The 20,431-nt window shown below is 39.5% G+C and overlaps 1 protein-coding gene across 3 annotated transcripts in view; it reads left to right on the forward strand.

Annotated features, from left to right (window-relative positions):
* The first annotated feature begins 3,202 nt into the window (after positions 1-3,202).
* Positions 3,203-20,431, forward strand: part of cd2ap (CD2 associated protein) — a 52,754-nt gene continuing 35,525 nt past the window's right edge. For 2 of the 3 annotated variants that reach the window (XM_023347660.1, XM_023347661.1), the window contains exons 1-3: positions 3,203-3,593; positions 14,898-15,055; positions 19,365-19,533. In XM_023347660.1, coding sequence (XP_023203428.1) covers positions 3,590-3,593; positions 14,898-15,055; positions 19,365-19,533 — 331 coding nt within the window. In that variant the 5' untranslated portion in view covers positions 3,203-3,589. Of the gene's footprint in view, positions 3,594-14,897; positions 15,056-16,108; positions 16,191-19,364; positions 19,534-20,431 lie in introns of those variants that run through there. The other variant, XM_023347662.1, reaches the window with a different exon arrangement.

Genomic DNA, 20,431 nt, shown 5'->3' on the forward strand with positions numbered 1-20,431 from the left:
TCTGTGCTGCTGCAACATGTTTAGCATTGAGATGCTATTTTGGGCTTGAAGATATAAAATGTTGCCTGTTGTTCTTGCTCCCACATGACCTGTGTACTTGCTCTACATTCCAGAGCTCTAGACAACGAGAAATTGTTCAGCGTAATTCCAACAAGCAAAGTGTCAGGTGCCAAGTCAGCAAAATCCTAGTTCATGCAATTTGCTAAAAACATTTTCCTCCTTTGCAAGAATCCGAGTCGACAACAAGCCGCATGTCATCATAATACAACGAAGCAATTGCAACTGAGGGCAGTTGTGGTTTTTATGACCCATTTGGGACAGTATTGCATTCGCTAAAGCCAACAAAAACACAGACACACACACACGCCTGCTTGTGTGTGTGCTCCTGTGGTCAAACACATTTGCATAGCATTTGGTGTTTTGCGTTGCCTTTTGAACGCTTGTTGACATTTTGCTCAAATGGCCCCTTTGAGAATGAAATTACCCTCAACTACTTCCTTTCCTAGCAGTTCACTCTCTGGTGGCACCGAGATAAGCCGGGTAATTGGCAGTGGGCGCTGTGCCCGTCTGCAGCCAGAACTGTGGAGGAACAGCTCGGCTTTTCATAGCAGAGCAGGCAGGGTAGTGAGACGGACCGTTCCTGTCTCTGGGATCGCTGTGTGACAACATATTCTGATGGGAAAAGTGTGTTTCCTGCTAAGAAGTCAGTTTTCTCTGTGTCCCTGCTGTTTGAGAGCAACAGTTAGCATGTCGTCAGGCAGGAATAAAAGGAAATCCGCCTGAACATTATGGGTTCAGTTTGAATTGCAGGTAAATCAGTGTGGCTGATCTGCAGAAATTACAAAAGAGTTGTGTATGTGGGCGTGTGCGTGTGTGTTTTAGCATTTCTCATGTTTTAGGAAAAATAAATTTCCCAACAAAAACTACATTGTGAGGACACACTGCTCCTTATGGGGCCCGAAGCAAAGAAGTGTTTTTATAGGGTTATGGGTTTAGATTTAAAACTGAGCTGTGATTTAGGTTATGGTTATGGTTAATAGAAATAAATGAAAAATAAAGGAAGGCAATGCAAAGTCATACTATGTGTCTGTGTGTGTGTGAATGTGTGTGTACTTGCATATACTGCATACTTGGGAAAATGTCCTGGTTAGGCATAAATGCTAGCTACTAAAATGAAAAGAAGTCTGTACATTGCAAAGAAGTACAAGGAGGTGTGTGTGTGTGTGGGTGTGTGTGTGTGTGTGTGTGTGTGTGCGTGCGTATGGGGGCGTGTGCGCGTGTGTGTGATCACTAATGCTTCTGCAAACCACCGAGCTGCTCTGAATAAGAGACTAAAATAGCAGCATGGATTCTCACCCTTCTTAACAAACCACTGCAGGCCTCACACAGTCTTTACATAACAGCACAACCTTTTTCACACTCCTGATCAAAATCCTAAGAACCAGAGAACAAATGACAAGTGTTTCAGTTGGGTTTTTCTCCCCCTGTACAGTTTCAAAATGCAAAAAGTAGGAACGGGAGCAAGAGACCATGAAATCAGAGGAGGCAAATTATTCAAAACATTGAAATTAAAACAGGTTGTTGACTATAGGGTTAAACATTCAAGACCGTAGGCCTAAAAAAGTCCAAATCTGAGCATTAATCCTTCTCTTATGGAATTTTCTGTCAGGCTTTTAATTTGTTATTGACCTCCTGTTGACCTTTCTGGCCTGAGGATTCCACAGACGGAGGATTCCAAAGGACACAACCTCAATGTAGATTAGGGCATCCAGTTTAAAAAACAAAGAAACCTTCAAAGGTCACATCTTCTTCCCCACCAAGGATGTTAAAAAGCTTTAAGTAAGTTTTATTTTCTGTCAAGTTATCCAGATCATCCTGGTGGCCGTCTAAAAGACATGAAGGTCCCACTGGAGATGTTTTCTACATAACACAGAGGAGCCAGAACCTCCATGATCTGTGAGGTTTTTCCTTCAATAGAACGATGGAGCAGTGAGTGGATGCATCAAACAGTTGCTTGATATCTACAAATGCAGCGTTTTAACTGTGAACCGACATATTTTCAGTAGTGGTTTAGCCTTCCAACTGGAAAAAAAAAGTTTCTTCAAAGGGAATATCAACATTGTTTGGGATCGTCCTCCGAGATCTTAATCCCGATTAAATCTTTAGAAGACGGACGGCCAAAGGGGTTAGAGAAAACGGACATTGGTTCCTACATATGTGGTGACCGTTGTGAAGCTCCCTTTACTGGAAACATCAGCATCAACATGCAGGGTACTTATGAGTCTCTACTAATCTATTTAGAGAGAGGGCACTTATCAGTTAATGAGTTCATCTAAAGTTGGCTGATCTTGTCAAATGACTAAAGCTTAATTTATAAGTGGCCATTTTCTTAAAAACTTGATTTTTCTTTTGTATCAAGAGGGTTGACCACCTTTCCATGATATAATGGGCTGAAATTTTTTATATGCTGAGTTTAAAAAAGAACCACATCATTATATTGTTTTAAATAAAAAGTTAGCTGTACTAAATACTGATTGAATAAACCAAAAATTGTGTTTTTCTCACATTATTAAACGTATATACTGCAGTGATGAGAATATAATTAAATTCAGAAACCCTATGCAAAATTAAAAAAAAAAAATACAGGTTTTAATATTTATAAATTAGTAGCTGTAAAACCCCCCAATAAATATGAAATACTTTCTTCAGCATCGTCTAACAGATTAAAAGTAGACAATATGGAAAGAAAAAAGAAATCCCAAATTTTCCTTGTACGATGGAATAAAATAAAAAACAGCCCATTTTGAACAAAATCCGCCGAATTTGGAAGGTGTATTTCTAGGTGTATTTGGAAAAATACACCTAGAAACAATTTTTTTTGTTGCAAAACAACAACAAAAACAGCTAAAAAAATGTTTTCAATCATAATTTAATACTTAAGATGCACTCACTTTAAAAGGTAAGTTTTAATTATATTTTTGGGATTTCAATTTCAGTAATTTCCAAGTTTACCCCCCCTCCCGTGTTTTCTCCCCATCCACGTCTCCCTCCCCCAAATCATCAAAACCTCACCCACGTGCCCCCCGGGGCGATTTTGGACCGGCCCTGGCAACCAAAGCAGCGTCTATCACACGCACACGAGCCCAGGCACGTACAGTAGGTACTACTGTACACGCTGAGCTGGATGGGGAGTTGACAAATTCCACTGACTCTCGCTGATCTATCCCCCCTGAAACCTCGCGAAGTTTCCGACTGCGCTGAATTTTGGTGGGCAGGCAGGAAAACAGGCGCTGAGCGGAGGAAGCAGGCAGAGAGAGCCGTGTAGAGGCGAGTCCAAGAAAGGTGGAGACTCCGTCTCCTGGCTAACTTCCTGCACTGTAATATTCAAGAGAGAGTACTCAGGAGGACTGGACCGCTTGCTGGGAGTAGGACGGATGGATTTAAGGCTCGTTTAGCTTGTTTTTCGGCGGTGATTCGACGCACCTCCTCTCCTCTGTGGCTGGTCGCTCCTACCCACCTGGACAGTAGCGCGTGAGCTGTGAGGAAGATTCCCAACATTTGATTGTGCGGGGCGTTCCGAGAAACAGGAATGGGTGAGTTCACCAGTGATGTGGCGCTTGTGTTTTGACGCTGTCTGGTTTTTTAAATTTTATTACTATTATTATTATTATTATTTTCCCTTGGCAGTTTATAACAGGCTAGTCGAGCCTGCAGACACACCAGTGAAGCGAGTGTCAGCGCCTTGTAATATATATTTTTTATCCGCTTCTGGAAGACGAGAGTTACAGTTAGCAAAGCCCGAAGCTAACTGGTTAGCCTAGCCAGCTAGTTGTGTGGTTCACAGGATAACACCAGCTTCATCCCTGGACGTCGTGGTGCTTTTAGCGTTTTTTTTTAAAGCGAATTTTCTTTAAACTGCTGTCGTTTTGTTTTACTGTATCCTCAAGGGAAACCTTTAAGCTACTAAAACCGCTCAGAAAAAACCCCAACCTGTTTTAATTCCCAACTGACGCTTCTTAGGCAAGTCCGAAGTTTTGTGGATAACTTGGGGGCGGAGGGGCAACTGAGGCGTCTTATCTGGATTGCAAATGTTAACTTCCTCTTTTTGCGTTTGCCTCAAGGCTGTCGGCATGAATAGGTAAATCCACAGGCTCCACATTTAGAGCCACGAGACAAAAACGTAAATGTGATCCGTGAGCACGTCTGGAAGTGGGGATCAGGAGTTCAATGTGAGAAGGATAAACTCATGTTTTAAACGCATAAATGCTGTTTATGGTGGATATTTGTGTTTTACAATGCCGACCGCAGCATAATCCAGAGGAAATATTTTGATTTGTCTCCATATTTTGCATCATGACCCCCACCCCCACCTGTTGCGTACGCCTGGGTGTGCAGGCGGTGGTTACTGTGGCCGGGCTCTCAGAGGCTTGCCTAAGGTGTCTGCTATGTGGTGGAACAGGTTCCTGCTTTGGCTGCGTCAAGTTTTCAGCTGCTGGTATGCTCTGAGTCAAAGCAAGACTTAAGGATAAAAACAACATAAAAGAAAAATTCGGGCAGCTTCAACAAGTGTTGGTTTCTAGTTGGTTATGCTTCTGAGAATGTGCTGGTTTTTGTTTTGGTCTAGCCTGTCTCAGGTAAGCGTGTTGGGTTTGAACATGTTGGAGGTGTCAGTGTGTTCTCCCTCTCTTTCCTCCAACACAGCTTGCCTGGCTACATTCCACAAGCAGAATATTTTCTTCCCCATATGAAAGTTTGCATTTGTTTTTTAAGTTTATGGTTCTCTTTACATTTTTGGACACGTTTCCACACTCGCCTAACCTAAGGATAAATATTAGGATATTATTCCCCAGGCTGGGATTAATGCTGCATGATATAAGAAAATCTTGTGATGTCAGTTGCGCCAGATACCTGTTTTCTTATTTCCGCTCCTTATAATTTGGGCTGAAACGATTAATCAGATTAATCACAATGAATCGATTATTAAATAATCATTTACTAATTTTCTAAGCCTTTCCTGCCGTATACAGACTCAAAAACACGCTGTTTGTTCAAAGAACACCCTCAGAACAGTAATTAAACCAAAACTCTACAAAAATATATACATTTTGCATTTAAGATAGAAAGAAAATCCCGTCTTTGTCTGTTAATCTACCCAGAACTCAGGTGGCATAGTTTAGTTTTACCTGGTCCAAATTATGTAAAAAAAATAATAAAAAATCTCCCATTAAGCACCTTGATGTTTAATTATTATTCTGGTAAAAACCAAAAATAATCAACGGTTCAGCGCTACACTGTATCGATGTTCAGCAGAAAGTGTTGAGCTTTTCGCATGTTGATGATAGATTTATTATTTGTGGCATCCTTTGCTACAAATAGTCAAGCGTCACTAAAGGAATGCTTTTGTTACATTTTTAGGCAACAACAATTTTATTTTAAAAAGGAATTGAATTATTTGTTCATTTGCGTTTTTTAAAATAAATTTCTAATATTGTATTAAAAACGTTGAAGTGGTTAAATGGAAAATTTGTCAATGTGCCAATTGTCAGAATAATCTATTACTAAAATAATAGTTGCTGCTCTACTTTTAAAATGTCCTTCAAAAACTCTGAGCGTTAGCATTTTTAGCAACATTGTTTATAACTATTTTGAGTTTTTGCTGCCTCAGGCTCAGTCCTACTGGCTAAATATCCATTTATAGTGGGATATCATTGGATTGAAAATGGAACCTATGAAAGAAATTGTGCCAAAAGTTCTCATTTGGAAGATCTAGAACATTTATCACCTAAGAAATCTCCAAAATGTCTCCCTTTCACTGTTTTTTGCACCAATTCGACAATTTGCTGACTCTACTTGACACAGTCTAGTTTCCTTGTTGCTTTGTTTCATATAAGTTGCATCAACTTTAACTGTCAAGTCCAAACCTTGACATTTGAAAAAATCTATCGCTACAACTTTAACTAAGTTGTCTTAATTTTCTTTAGCAATTATATACTAAACATTTCTAGTTAATAGAAATTTAGAAAAAGTTGCCCCAATTAATTTCATTATGTTTTAAGCTATTATAGTAAATTGTGCGTTGGTTTTGTTCTTCAGAATCAAACCATAGGACTGTAGCTGCATATTTTCAAAGGGATACAAGATGTATTTTTTTAAACTTTTAGGCACAAATTACTATTATTAGTACTTTTCACTTTGTTCTGCATTAATTTACTTTTTGCCAGTGACATGAGTGTTTTTAGACTTTTGACGTGTTCTCTGGAGCGCTCCCTTTGTTTTGGGTGTTTTCTAGCAGACTTCTGAGTCTCTAGCAGCTGCCATGTTTCTGCCAGCTGCTGCTCACCGGAGAGCCACTGATAAAATGGCTTTATCGATTTATCTACCGATATTTACTCACCACTGCTCTACAGACTTCAGTACATGATGGCCCATTTACTCACCGTATTTATAGCATATGTTTTACAATCTGCAGGATCCTCGCAAAAAATGCTCCATCAAATCATACTCAACATGATTTAATAATAAAGATACGGATAAAGAACGATGAGTAATTAGGAGGTAGCTTTGTCTCTACAACAACAGTAGTGCAGAATCTTTTTTCTCTACTTCTTACTTTCCTTTATTGATTGTTTTTGTCTCTTTCTTTCTTTCTTTCTTCCTACTCATTCGCTTGTGGAACTATTTCTTTATGCACGTTTTTTAAAATTTCATGCTGGCATGTTGAAGATGTCTAAGAATCTTACTCATCATGATAAAATACATTCCCTCAAACTTGCATTACTAAGTGTGTGTGTGCAGAGAAATTGGTCTATTTTTTTTTCTCTTTTTTTTGCAGTTTCATGTTCATGCCTGGGCGCCACTCTATGAAGCTGCAGTTTCACACCCTCCCAGTGTAAATGGCCACTGTATGAAGCAGCAGTTTCACACCCTCCCAGTGTAAATGATACTGTTTAAATACACTGGAACCTGCTTGATTAAAGGGGCCTAGATGTGTGAAAAGGAGGAGTTTGAGTGAAGTGTGTTACCAATCTAGTAGTTAGATTTTTCTTTGACCTACTGTTTTTTTTCCTCTTTTTTGGAGTGTGGGAAAAGTTCGTCATCAAATAAATCCACTGCCTTATTGTAACAAGGAACCACGTAAATCAGACTTCATAACTTAGACGATACAATATATTAAGAGTAACAGCAATAAAACTTCTCTATTTTCAGTTAGAAAAGTAATAGGAAGTGAATTCTTCTTCTTCAACTCAAGTCTATTAATATAGCCTTGCTATACAGTGTACAGCACCCATAAACCATCAACACTAGCTGTGAAAATGTGTAATATGTCACCTGAAGCCTTTGCCAAATCTTCCTCATTTGGGATTTTTGTCTTATTATGAATGTGATGAGATTAACATGCATTTCCTGTTATGGTTTTTCATTTAGTTAATCGTGAAACCTGGAACCTGTTCCCGTCTGCACTATATATACTGCTGCACATTGCTATTGCAACAAATGTGTCCAACTGTGTAATTGAATTGCCCTTTTGAATAAAGTTTATTGAATCTGAACCTCTTTTATATTCAATTAGACGTTCTCTCTTAACTATACCTGTAAAACTCATCATTCATTTCTCTATATTTTAGCCTCGTAAGTCTATTTTTCTGCTCGTTTCTTCAGGCATCTGTCGTCACTGCACGTTGTTGTTGAGCAACTCTCATGAAGGGAGTTAGTTTTCGTTTGTAGTCAGCTTGTCAAATCGAAATTGATATGAAACAGCAAGCAGTTTGTTGGGAAACTGCTTCCTTCAACCTCCAGTGAAGGAAAACATTTACTGGACTGTCTTCAGACTTTAATCTCCGGATATTAAATACTTAATTATCTTTTCTAGAGCTGCAGAATACATCAGTTTTTAATCGGTTTTATGCAAAATCTATGCTTTGACTATATTTTGGTAGGTTGATACTTGTAGTGATATGCATTATATGCACATTTAATTTCCCAGTGAGCTTGTTAAAGTATGTTTGAATTTTAGCTATATTTTGCCCCTATTATATCCAGTTGGCAATGCAGTGCAATTGATGTCCACGGAGGATGTAGAAATTAGTGATTGAGATGCTTAAGATCAGCTGAGTTGAAATGCACCGATTGGGCTTTGACCGGGCCGATAATGACTTCAGGTATTCTTGAAGTCTGACCCACCAAATTTCAATTTTGACTGATTTTAGTTCATTTTTATAAAGGCCGTAACATAAAGGAATGTGGTATAGACTTTATGATAACGCAATATCTGTTTTTAGTGTATAATGCAATATACCAACACTAACATTGGTATTGGCTGATATTAGACATTTTTTAACATACTTGTATCAACCCAGTAAATAAAACTGGCACAATACTGGCAACTGATATTTATTTCCATATTGATGCCATTTGTTTCTGGAGGAGGTTGGTCATGAGATATTTGTTTGGTCATGCGACCGTGATAGCGATGCAGCAAAGGATTGTGGGGAGTTTAACTGAAGCAGAGAAGCAGTGGGGGAGACAGCAATGTGGTTGATTTATTTCAAGATGCCAAAAGGTTAAATAAGTCTTTGTACAATTTTGCTATTGCCCAGAAAAAAATGTAAATATCGGTTATCGATACTGACCCTAATTTTCACCTGTGTGCAACCTTATCTTGTCCTATTGAACATGGAGAACTGGAACATTCCTCTGTCCCTATCAGCTACTTCATAGATCAGTAGGAAGGAATGCAGTGCTGAGTTTCCTCTTTACTGACTGATCCCAGTGTTTCAGACTGGCTGCCGGGCAGGCTGCTCGCCTGCGTGGCCTTGTGTAAACCCCTCTCTCTTATCCTTCTTCCTGACTCTGTCCCCTGCAACTTCCTCCTTTCTGTCGTCCACTTACATAAGGCCCTCGCTGTCCACCAGGGTGACCTGGAAGCAGAAGGCTGGGGACAGGAAATGCATCATCATCCCAACCAGTATGTGCCCAACAAAAGGACAAGCAGTAGTTTTCTGCTCTTTGGACAGACAACTACTATGTCCATACGCCACAAATCTGGCCTTTATTGAAGAGAAGAAGAAATATGTAGTCTGTTGTGTTACATACACTCAAAACCTTGTGTATGTAAGACACACCAGGACATCCTTACTTATAATGTGTGTTCTATCATAAGATGACAGAACCTAAGCTGAGTTCAATGCCAACAATAAACTCATCTTAACCCGTCTTTGCTATCACTATTTCTAGTGTATAAAAAAAAAAAAACTTTAAACTTGAAAATAAAGAATGCTGTTGGCTTAACCTGGTAAGGAGTTATGTAATGCCTGCTAACCCGCCAGGCTTATAATACACTGGGCAAGGTTTTTCACAGAAAACCTGCTGAGCCTGGTGTTATACCATGATTTTTATTTTTAGTTTATTTTATGTATTTATTTCAAACATGATAGTAGTATAAAATTATGCAATGCAATGCAAAAGACATATTTTTGTACCACAGTAATCTTGACATGCTCGAAAAGGAGTAGGAAGAAGTAAGAAACGTATGAACTCCTACCCCATAAATTCATGCAATATTTATGAACCCTTATTAATAAATAAAATCATTGAAAAATATTAGAACTTACAAAAATTCGGAGGCCTCATATTTTGGAAAGAATAGTGTGTGGGGCCAACGGGCTGCTGCAGGGATGTGCAATTAAAGCCTGGCGCCCTGCCAGGCTTATGATGCACAGAGGGTAAGCCTGATGGGGAAAATCCTGGATCAGTGTTGTGAATGAAAATAATTTCACAAAACTCATTTACACAATCAGACTCAGTGCTCACACATTCTCTGGTGTACTGTGTGTGTATTTTGTGAGCCGTGCACATTTACCAGAGCGATACATTTTCTACACCACTTGTCCGCCACGCAAGCATTTCACCCGTTTATTAAATGCTAGTTATTTTTTTTAAAGTTTTGTGTGTAACATTTCCTTTGGTTACAAACTCAAAACATTTGGCAGGTCAGGTTTTTCTAAATATCGGTGATCGGCCAGAACGCTGCATTCGATGCACCGATGTCTGTCGAACATGTCTACATATTTGATAGAAATATATAAAATATACAGAAATAAGCATAGGAAAAAAAACTTAAGTAATCTTCATTGATCTTGAATGTCCTGTTTTTGTTTATTTATATATATATATATATATATATATATATATATATATATATATATATATATATATATATATATATATATATTCAGTTATATAAATCCTTTTTTATCCGTCTTTCCCCATCCTTCAATCTTTATCTAGTGTGTCTTTCTCTCTTTCTAACTGTACTGCATAGCCTGGTAAAACCTCATATTCGGTGACTGAAAAAGCAGTCAAAAGCTGTTTTTCCTGTTCTCACCACATTCACCAGTGCTGCTCATGTGTTCTGAGACAGTACATTCAGTGACAGGCTGATCTCGGGTCACCGTTCCCACAAAGGAGCGACTCCTTCGCCTTGAGCCACCTCCCTTCTGCTCTCAGGACTCAGATGTCGCAGATATGTCAGGAATCCTCACAAGGCCACTCCTAAAGCCGAGGTGTGAAGCCACTCTGCTGTTGGCTTCGAAAACTCCAGACTGGACAGGAAGCAGCTCTGCATCTTGATTTGTGTAGAAATTCCTCACTGACGGGGCGAAATCAGACGCACATGGCTCCCTCTGTGTCGTTCATCCCTCAGTCATTTCCTGTCTCTTCTGAGCTGGATGGGTTCAGAAGAAGATACTTCATAACAGTTTTCATGTGACATGCGTCAGGACATGCCTCTTGCTGTACTGAAGGCATTTGTCAGAGACATTATCATAAAAGGAATCAATATATTTAGAAATGTGTGATGAATGACAGTTTTGTCTTGGGTTACAACAAGCTAAATATTTCTCTGCTAGCCCTCATTCATCTGATTCCCATCCATACGGCCAGAGTAAGCGGCCCTCGTAGTCTTTTGTGTTCAGGATAAACGTCCCATTGGAGCCTGTATGGCTGTTCCTCGGACAGCGGCCAGCCCTGGATGAATGAAGTCATTCTCCAGCATTCGTGAAGCTAAACGCATCTTGAAGGCCCCCGTCATGATCTGAGGCTGGAAACCTTTCGGTCCAGGTTACGGAGCTCCCACAAACTGTTTGAACTACAGATGCACCGGTCCGTATCTGTCCCGATATTGAGAAAGATTCTCTAGATCGGTGACAATGCTCCAGATCCATAAAAGATCTGCTCAGTCTAATTCTGTACTCTGAGAGACGTCATGCTTTAATATTAATTTTACATTATATTTAGAGTTCCTAATAGCACTTTCTGAACCATTTGAAGGAAGGTTCATTGAAGTTTAGTTTTACATGTTTGACCACAATAGTCAACCTGCTGTTTTTGTCAGTTTCTCTTTTTTATTTTGAATTGGCTGTTATAGTCTTAATCACACTGAATGAACAAATTAAAGTTGTGTTGTTGTTTTTTGAGCTACTGGTGCATTTAAGTGTCTGTACTGACGCAAAGTTCTCAAATAAAATTGTAATTCAGTACATTTATCTCTGTGTTGAAAAAAAGTCAATTCAGCACTGTTTTCCTGTGTCTGATCTGTATCAGCCGATACCAAACCTCAGATATCGGAATCTGTATCAATAATGCAGAAACATCCTGCAGGCTTATTGTTTTATTCAATAAAACAATATGGATTTGGACAAAATCTGCAAAGAACCAGGGGGCGTTAAAACATCAGTTACTAATCTGGAACAATCACTTATAATTCTGGACAGAACTGTAAGGATAACCATGTCACATCCCTTTTACTCCCCTCTTCCCAAGTTATTCTGAAAATTGGTGTTTCTTAAAGAGTTAATCTGTCAGCTAACCGATGGTGTGTGACTAGAATGTGTTCTACAGTTAATATATTTGAGACCTGCATCCTTGAAACTGTTCTTCAAAAGCTCAGTTTCAAGCTCGTTTGGATCTCTTTTGTCTTCCTGTACTCACATTAACAGATTCTGTTAAATTACAGCTCACAGCAGTGGCTAAGCAGTTTATTTATATAAAGCCCGGGTGGAGCCGCTTCATGTGTTTAGACTGTCTCACAGGGGTGTGAGGCGTGTGTATCTCCAGATGTTTACCTGAGGGTTTGGAGGTTGCAGTGAGAGGCTCGATTTTAAAACTCACCTCTGTGGAAGAAACAAATCGTTTCCAACATCATTCTTCATTGTCTATGTCTATCTTCTAACACTTGGTCCAACTTGGTTTCCATCAGTCCACACAATGTTTTCCAAAAGTCTTAGATATTCTCAAGATGATTCTGCCAAATATGAAGTGTTTTTAGGGGATTAGAGGTTTTCAATTTGGTGAAATTACTTTTTCACTCAGGTCAGGTTGTTGTAGACCTACTTTTTTCCTGTAATATGTGTGGATGAGTTCTCAAAAGACGCATGCCACAGGAAAGAGAAATGAGACGAGTTCACCTCTGTCACTTAAAATCTTCTGCAAAGACATTTTATTGAGACAGGAACTTATGTCTACATGTGAGAACTTATTTAAATAAATGTTACTGCAACACTTTTGTTTTATTGGTTTCTCATGTCTGTTTTGGCAACGCTGATGTTTGTCAGTCCTACCTGTGACTTATTCTTATACAGCTGGCTCTCTATAAATTAAAGGTGTTAATGAAAATGTCCTCCAGTTAAAATGTCATATAAAAATAGAGATCAATGTCAACTATTTCTTTTACCTTTGATTATGGCTTATAGGTAGTGAAGAAATATTTTTTTCCCCAAATTTGTGTACAAACGATTTTTAGTACATAAATACTCTTCCGTTCATGTTATGAAGATACTTCATAGGCCATAACATGACCTATGAAGTATCACTGTATCACAGTGAATGTATGGCCTACATACATTCACTGTTATGTAGGCCATAACAGTGAATGTCAGATGTTTTGCTGACATTCACTGACATCTGCCACATTGAGAGTTGGTCACAAACATTCATTGCTATGAAGTCGAGTTGAGTATATTTCTCAAGAGCAGTGTTGGTGGTGCTGCTTTGTTATGCAGTCACAGCCATATAGTTGCCTAAAAAAAAAAGAGTAATAAAATCACATGAAGCACCAACTCTCCTCCATTCAGTAGCAACATTCACACCGAAGAGTGTTACCAGTGCCACCTGGTGGTTCTTGGTTGTGATGTGTTGACTTAACGAGAAAAATGTCTTCAGGTTTTAGCCTCTGAATATCAGCCAGTTTCAGTCGTCAGCCAAATTTTTTTAAGTGTCTCCTCAGAAAAACAACAACTGTCCAAGCTGGTTTGGTGTGACTGGTTGTTCCTGGTCGGCTGTAACGGAGCAGAGATCTGCTGCCTCCAGCCACAACTGAAAGCTGCTCTGAGTTCAGCGCTTAGGGGCCAGTTTCTCCTTGGACTTAGGCCCAGGCTGCCGTGGTGTCGGTGCCAGGGTTAGTGATGTCAGAGGGAGGCCCCACACACACGCCCGCACCCCCCCCCCCCTCCCACACACACACACACACACACACACACACACACACACACACACACACACACACACACACACACACACACACACACACACACACACACACACACTCTACTCTACTGAAGCTGAGCCAAGTTTAACAGCAGGTAATGTTGTGTTAGTGAATGACTATTCCAGATGAGTGTGTGTGTGTGTGCGCCTTGCAGGGCTAATGGGAGTATGTTACCTTTATCTGTGTTTGGTATGAGGCCAGCAGCCAGCTCTCTGCAGGGTGCTCAGTAAACAGCCAATCACACGGCCTGCTGTAGGAACTTCATCAAGGCTGTGCGGTGTGTCATGCTACGTGATGTTAATGGTGCATGGAGATTGTTGTCATGTGGAAGGTGGTCAGAGAGGGACTGTAAAGGAATAATCCAGCATGTTTCTTCTCTACTCAATTCCACAGCAGATGAGAGGATTGATCCAGCAGGGGTTTTGCTTTGCATAGGGATGCACCGATTAAACCCACAACAATAAGCAATAAACCAGATAATCGCGTGATAAATTAAAATGAGCTCCATAAATTTCATTTGCATTGCTTAATCTTGATAGAGAATCTTAAAAAGCTGCCATTTTGAAAAACTTGGTATTTTTGCCTGTTTTTTTTCTCTGAGCCCAGTGATTGATGGTTTTTAAAGGGCAAATTTGTTTTGTTGAGACATTATAATCCATTTTATGTATTGTTTTGGTTGTTTTATTTATTTTGGGATATTTGAAATGTCTTCTTCCAGTCCCAGTGTTAAATGAAATTAAAGTTCAGATCTACTTGTGTTATTCTGCCTTCAATTCTCTGCTGTACTGAAACACTGTCTCTGATATTTTTACAATTAAAGACGATGATAACCTTCTTGTGTATCCCCCAAACTATTGCACACTTGTATTTTAAAACATGGAACTCGGCAAATAATTTTTCAGAAAATTTTTTTGAAGAAAATCAATCAGTCGGCTTTCTGCTTTCTTCCCTAGGAACAATAAAGGTTGTGTGCTTTGACGCTCAGATATTAAATAAATTCAGCTTCAGTAACTAAAATATTCAAGATTATTATTGCTATTTTGTCCCAAATCAAGCCGACATACTTTAAAGAATTGAAGTGTATTCTTGCTAGGGGCGTCCTACAATAAGCACACTTGATTTAAAATGTTTCAGATGAATGCAATTGATTTTTTATTTATTTTTTTAATCAGTACAGGAACTATGCAGCACGTTTCCAACCACATTGAAGAATTAATTTTCTGACTCAGTTTGTATTTATTAGCATCACATTATGATGATTTAAGGTTCTACGGATCTTGATTCACATTTCTTGTTGTTTTGCTTTGCTTATTTTTGTTCCCTTTCTCTCTCTCCCCATCCCCGTCTGGAGCAGAGGTCTTAGCGGAGTACGAATACGACGCGCTCCACGACGACGAGCTGACCCTGCGGCCGGGTGACATCATCAAGAATGTGCGCTACATCGAGGAGGAGGGCTGGATGGAGGGGGAGCTCAACGGGAGGAGAGGGGTCTTCCCAGACAACTTTGTTAAGGTGGGAGACCATCGATGGGTCTTGTATTGATTTCTTGAATTTTATCAGAGTAGCTCCAGGTGTGACCTACTTACTGGTTAGGTAGATCACTCAGGTTGTTGTTGTGAGGCTACAAAACAAACAAAAACACAAACATCATGCAGGGGTGGGCAATAATGCCAAAAAATACTCCAATGTTTGTAAATATCACTAATATCACAGACAATATTCCACATTTTCTGCTTTTTAAAACAAATATGTAACTACAAGCTTCCCCCCCGCCCCCTACTTTTCTTATAATCAGTCACCAGAATGAAAAAATCTATTTCTTTATAAATACAAACAAAATCACACAAAACTTTTAGTGCATCAAAGGAAAAAATGAATTATCAAGTGTAAATAAAATACTTGTATACACAAATGAAGCGGGTTTAATTTTACAAGATGTTTTTCCCTCATGTGATTTTTATGAATTCAAACTTTATGTGTAAAACAAAGAATCATGTTTTTAAGACAAAAGAAAATCTTTCTTTAAAAAAATGCTCGACACCAAAATACGTCGCATAAAAAACAAAAAGCTGCATAAAGTGAAAGCTTGTGCTCACTTCTTAATGATCAGGAACTTTGTTAATTTTTATTTCTTCCATCTGTCACAGACATCTCCACGCAAGATAATGATGATAATGACTATTTTGGTTTTTAGCTTTCATTTTCCTGCAGCCCCTGCCCCAAAGGCAGGAATTTACACTCTGCACAGCCATGTCTCATACTAAATAAAATAAACTCTGACATGATTAACTAACCTTTAATTATTTTACAGTTAAAACAAGCTGCAGGAAATCAGCTCTAGTTCTTCAGCTGCTTTGTGCCTTTCAGCCATTTGGTATTATTAACAGTTTATGTTATGAGTCAGCATTTTGCCGTGGGCCTCTCCTCTCATCTTTCTTCGTCTCTCCTTCCTGCTCCTTCGATCCTTTAATCCTCACGGCGAGATAGGTAATCCGCTAAGCGGCCTGCCGCAGCCGGCGGGCCTGGATGCGTAATCCTGTAAGGAGCGAGCAGTTGAACTTTGCCCCCAACAACATGACAGCAGGTTAGCATGCTGTGTAGTCGCAGTGAGCGATAAGAGGCAGGAAACATGTGGGAATGGGACACGGTAAGGCTGCCGGCTGACGGCTAAATGCTAATATCAGGATTGGAAGGATAGAAATGTGGAATCTGATGTTTGTGTGTGAAGACACAGAGAGCTGGGAGGGTTGAGATTTTATTTACTTGCTCACTTCGCTTTCAGGTGTCTCTGGATTTACGACCATCCGCTTTCCTGACAGTTTAGTTTATCTCAGAGGAGCAAGGCATCGTCGTTGAGTAAATTTGATGGTTTCTGTTCACTTAGTATTTTTGCCTCTTTATAGTCAGGCTGATGTATAATTTGACTGAAATCTTTTTGGCTGTTCACACCAGATGTTTCTACTTGATCTAAACTTAGTAAATATATAAATGACTTTAGAACCTGCTATGTGTAAACAAAGTTACGGTAATGACTTTTGAGTTTCTTTAGCATAGCTACCTTTTAATATTTCACTTTATTGCTCATCAGCTGACACATACACACCCATAGAGAGCTGTGTCGTATGCCTGTTCATTCCTCAGCCCCTGTAGCCATGATGAAATGACTATTTAAACATTTACAAGCACCTTAATGAAGTTTTTCTTCACCGTTTGCTGATTAGGTTTTAGTGAGACCAGCACAAAGTAGTTCATGATGGTAAAGTAGAATGAGGCAAAATAATGCCAACACACTTTGTTTGCCATTCCTGTCGTTTCATTTCGAGGCTTTTAGGCTTAATTTTCCCAACTACATTGGAATTTGTTGGGAAAATTCCAACTTTTCTCAGATTTTGGGATGGATGGATGTAACAGAATTGCCTACATGAATGTCAATTTTTCCACATCTCAACTGTTCATAGAAAAGACAGAAATTCTTGTCTGCCTTAATAACATTTAATGAAATAAAATCTTTTTTTTTTCTCATCGCATTTAAATAATTAACACCCTGCGTGTGTTTAGGGTGTGGTGCCAGCACAAGCTTGTTCTTGTGAGCAGATTGTTGCTCCCAGCTCAAAGTGCAGAGCTGGCGGTTTGTAGCTTTGTGACTGGAGCTCAGAGCCTCCAGGAGCAACAGGCCTGCAACTCGTCCAGGTCCTCCGCTGTCTGTCACGAGAGAAACCTGCTAATGCTGGACTCATCTTAATGTTTCCTGTGGTTTCACACTCAGCTGGATTTCCTCTCCACTGGAACTTTCATGTCAGCATTTGTAAACCAGGAAGTAGGCCACGAACGAGGCCACGAACACACCTATATACACACATTTACAGAGTACACAACCTTTATGGATCAGCACATTTTTTTCTTTCCTTTATTTTTTTGGGTTGTAAATAAATAAAGAAAAGATGCTTTAAACCTATTATGTCGTATTTTACGGCTCAGGTTTTTGAGGTTTGCAGTTTGCCCAACAATCTTAAAAGTTCAGAATAAGATTCATTGGTTAATGCAGCTTCCTGTCTATGAATTGTTGTACTGAGCAAAACATTTATCTATTTAATAACTTTCTGGGTGAACATAAGAAATGCACACTTTATTCCTGTGACTGATTTTTGATCTCTGATTTCTGTAAAACCTGCTGTTTTATTAGCATCACCTGCTACATAGCTACCGTAATCTCCAGACTTTAAGCCACTACTTTATTCACGCACTTTGAACACTATGATTTGGCTGCTGAACGGCTTTTCACCAATGTGTTTCCAAAGGCAGCATGATGATGAAGAATACTTTTGGATGTCATGCAGAAAAATCATAATTTTTCACTTATTTCAGCAAAAGTTTGATGAGATTTAAAAGTTCATTTTCTCATTTTTAGTTAGCTTCACTGCACAGTTTCATCTAGATTATGGAAAAAGCATCAGCTGCCAAATAAACAGTAAATTAACCAATACAATTTTTGCTTAGGGTGTTTGTAATTTTTTTTCTCCATAAGTTTGTTAATAATAAATGGTGGGGGGAAATAAAAAGTCAATTATAATAAAACATTTTCTCAAAAACTAAAAAGGAAACCCTCGAAAGTACGTTCAACATGGACATCTACGGCCTATAGACAAGTGCTCTGTGTGTAAAATTTATCTTCTTTTCAAAGTTAATGGTTGTAGCTCAATAGTCGTAATAGAAATTATGGTAGTTGCTGCTTATTCTCGCATATTCATAAGATGCAAAGCAGAACTGCATTTAACACCTGATGTTGTATGATGTTTACTATGTACTAAAATTTTTTATTTTAAATTGTGAGGGAACTGAAAATTGCTTCATTGGTAGTTTTATTTTCAGACTGTAAGACTAAGCCTACTAAAACATTACAACTAGAATTCTGTTCAGTGTAGCGGCCGCCATTTCTTCCCTTCTAAGTTAATATGTGAAGCTGCAGGAAATGGAGGGAAGCTAAAGTGAAGCGTCTGAGCTGGAGTATAAGTCTGCAATTCAAAGATTGTTCCACACAGATTCCACATTGGCAACTTAGTAGCTTGTCAGCAGTATCTAATAATTTCCAATCTTACTGCTTACTCAGATCTCCTCCACTGTATCGCTCCACCCAAACATTAGTCTGACTTCAGGCTGAATAATGTAACATCTGACTTTGTTGCTCTTGCAACCGCAGAGATCATCTGTGATGCATGCTCCAGTTTTATATTGGGTGGAGATTTAAGTTTATTTACAGACTTTCGGTCATTAAACAGAGATGTGATGGCAGCACCTGTTTCCCTGGTTTGACCACATGTCTCTGAGCTCGGTGGGGAAGCCCTGATTCCATTCCTGATTCTCCGTACGATTTGGACGTTTTGTTCGGGAGTTTCCCAGAATCAGCCTCTTTGGCAGCTTCTTTACAGCCAGACTCCCTGACTTGACTGGAATCAGCAGCAGGCCAGGCGCTCCATTTAGACATGAGCGTCTTGAAAGTTTTACGACGTCGCGCCTGCGGAGTGGCTGCAGCAGCTGCCACAGGTCGCATTTCGCTTCTCCTCACCAGGCCTGGTTTACACGTCCTCTTTCTATTGAAGCCAGTTGATGTGTCTGTGCACAGTTCCTGTATGGAACGTTCCCCCTGACCACATTCAGCAGTGCTCTGGATGACCACAGCCTGTTTTTTGATGCATTCATTTGCATTGTAGAGAAAACTGCTGATTCCCCCCCCCCCCCCCCCCCCCCCCCCCCCCCAATATATGGGAAATGTTGCTCAAAGTTAAAGTGTTAGACACTTATTTTTCATGTTGTTTTTCCTTAGGAGCTGAAAAAGGATCCCAAAGAGGTCAAGGAAACCAGAAATGAGCCAAAGGAGGAGCCCGGCCAGCCTCAGGGCAGAGAGAGCAGCGTGGCCAACCTGGTCAAGAGGATAAGCGTCATCGGCATCCCCACCGGGGGATTCCAGCCCATGCCCCCCGCAGCATCAAAGAGTAAGAGATGGAATTTCTCCTTCCACAAAATCCCCATTCAGTTCTGGTCAAACTAATTTTAACAGCGGTGATTATGTAATATTAAATTATTGACCTATATAAAATAGCAATTTTCTTAGTCCTCTCTTGTATCTTAACAGAGACTAAGCTGTTTATAGATTTATATCAAGAGTGAATACATATTTTACATATTAAAACATCAGCAATTTCCTCAGCTTTAAATTAAGCCATATTTATAGAAATCGGGTAAGAAATAAAGGTGCTACCATCATTTTTGTGACGGATTCTTGCTCATCCCTCATTGGAACAGTCTGGTTTTGTGGACATGACTCACTGCGTAGTAATGGCATACAGGAGCGTTGCTAGCGTTAGCGGCTAATAGGCGATGTTCAAACCATTAATGTATATCAATGGAGAAATCGTACAACCGCTAAAATATGACACCACTTCGTTTTTGTTTACATTTTGTGAAGAAGGAAGTTGTCTTCTTCAGAGGTTTTATGTCGATTCCTTCAGTAGTTCATGGTGCAGCGCCACCACAGGCGACGGGGGGAACAGGTTTTTCAGTGAGTTTGGATCGTTTGACACAGTGCAGTGAGACTGCCAACCACAGAGGCTGAAAATGTAACAAATGTTGCAATTTTGGTCCCCAATCCAACCAAATCTACCAGACTATCAGGTGTGGAATCACCTCAGTGGTTAACATTACAGCCAGGTTGTGATTAATAAACAACCCTAGTCATGTTGTTGCTCCCTTTGTTTCAGCTGGACCCAACAAACCCTGTGCTCTCATTTTTTTCTCATCCATGTGCATTTGCTTTGCTTTTAAATATTAATTGTCATGATCACTACTAATATAATAAACTTCACCTTAGTATTATCATTGTTGGATATTACC

The sequence above is a fragment of the Xiphophorus maculatus genome, chromosome 15 (genome assembly GCF_002775205.1).
Source record: "Xiphophorus maculatus strain JP 163 A chromosome 15, X_maculatus-5.0-male, whole genome shotgun sequence".
Lineage (NCBI taxonomy): Eukaryota > Metazoa > Chordata > Actinopteri > Cyprinodontiformes > Poeciliidae > Xiphophorus > Xiphophorus maculatus.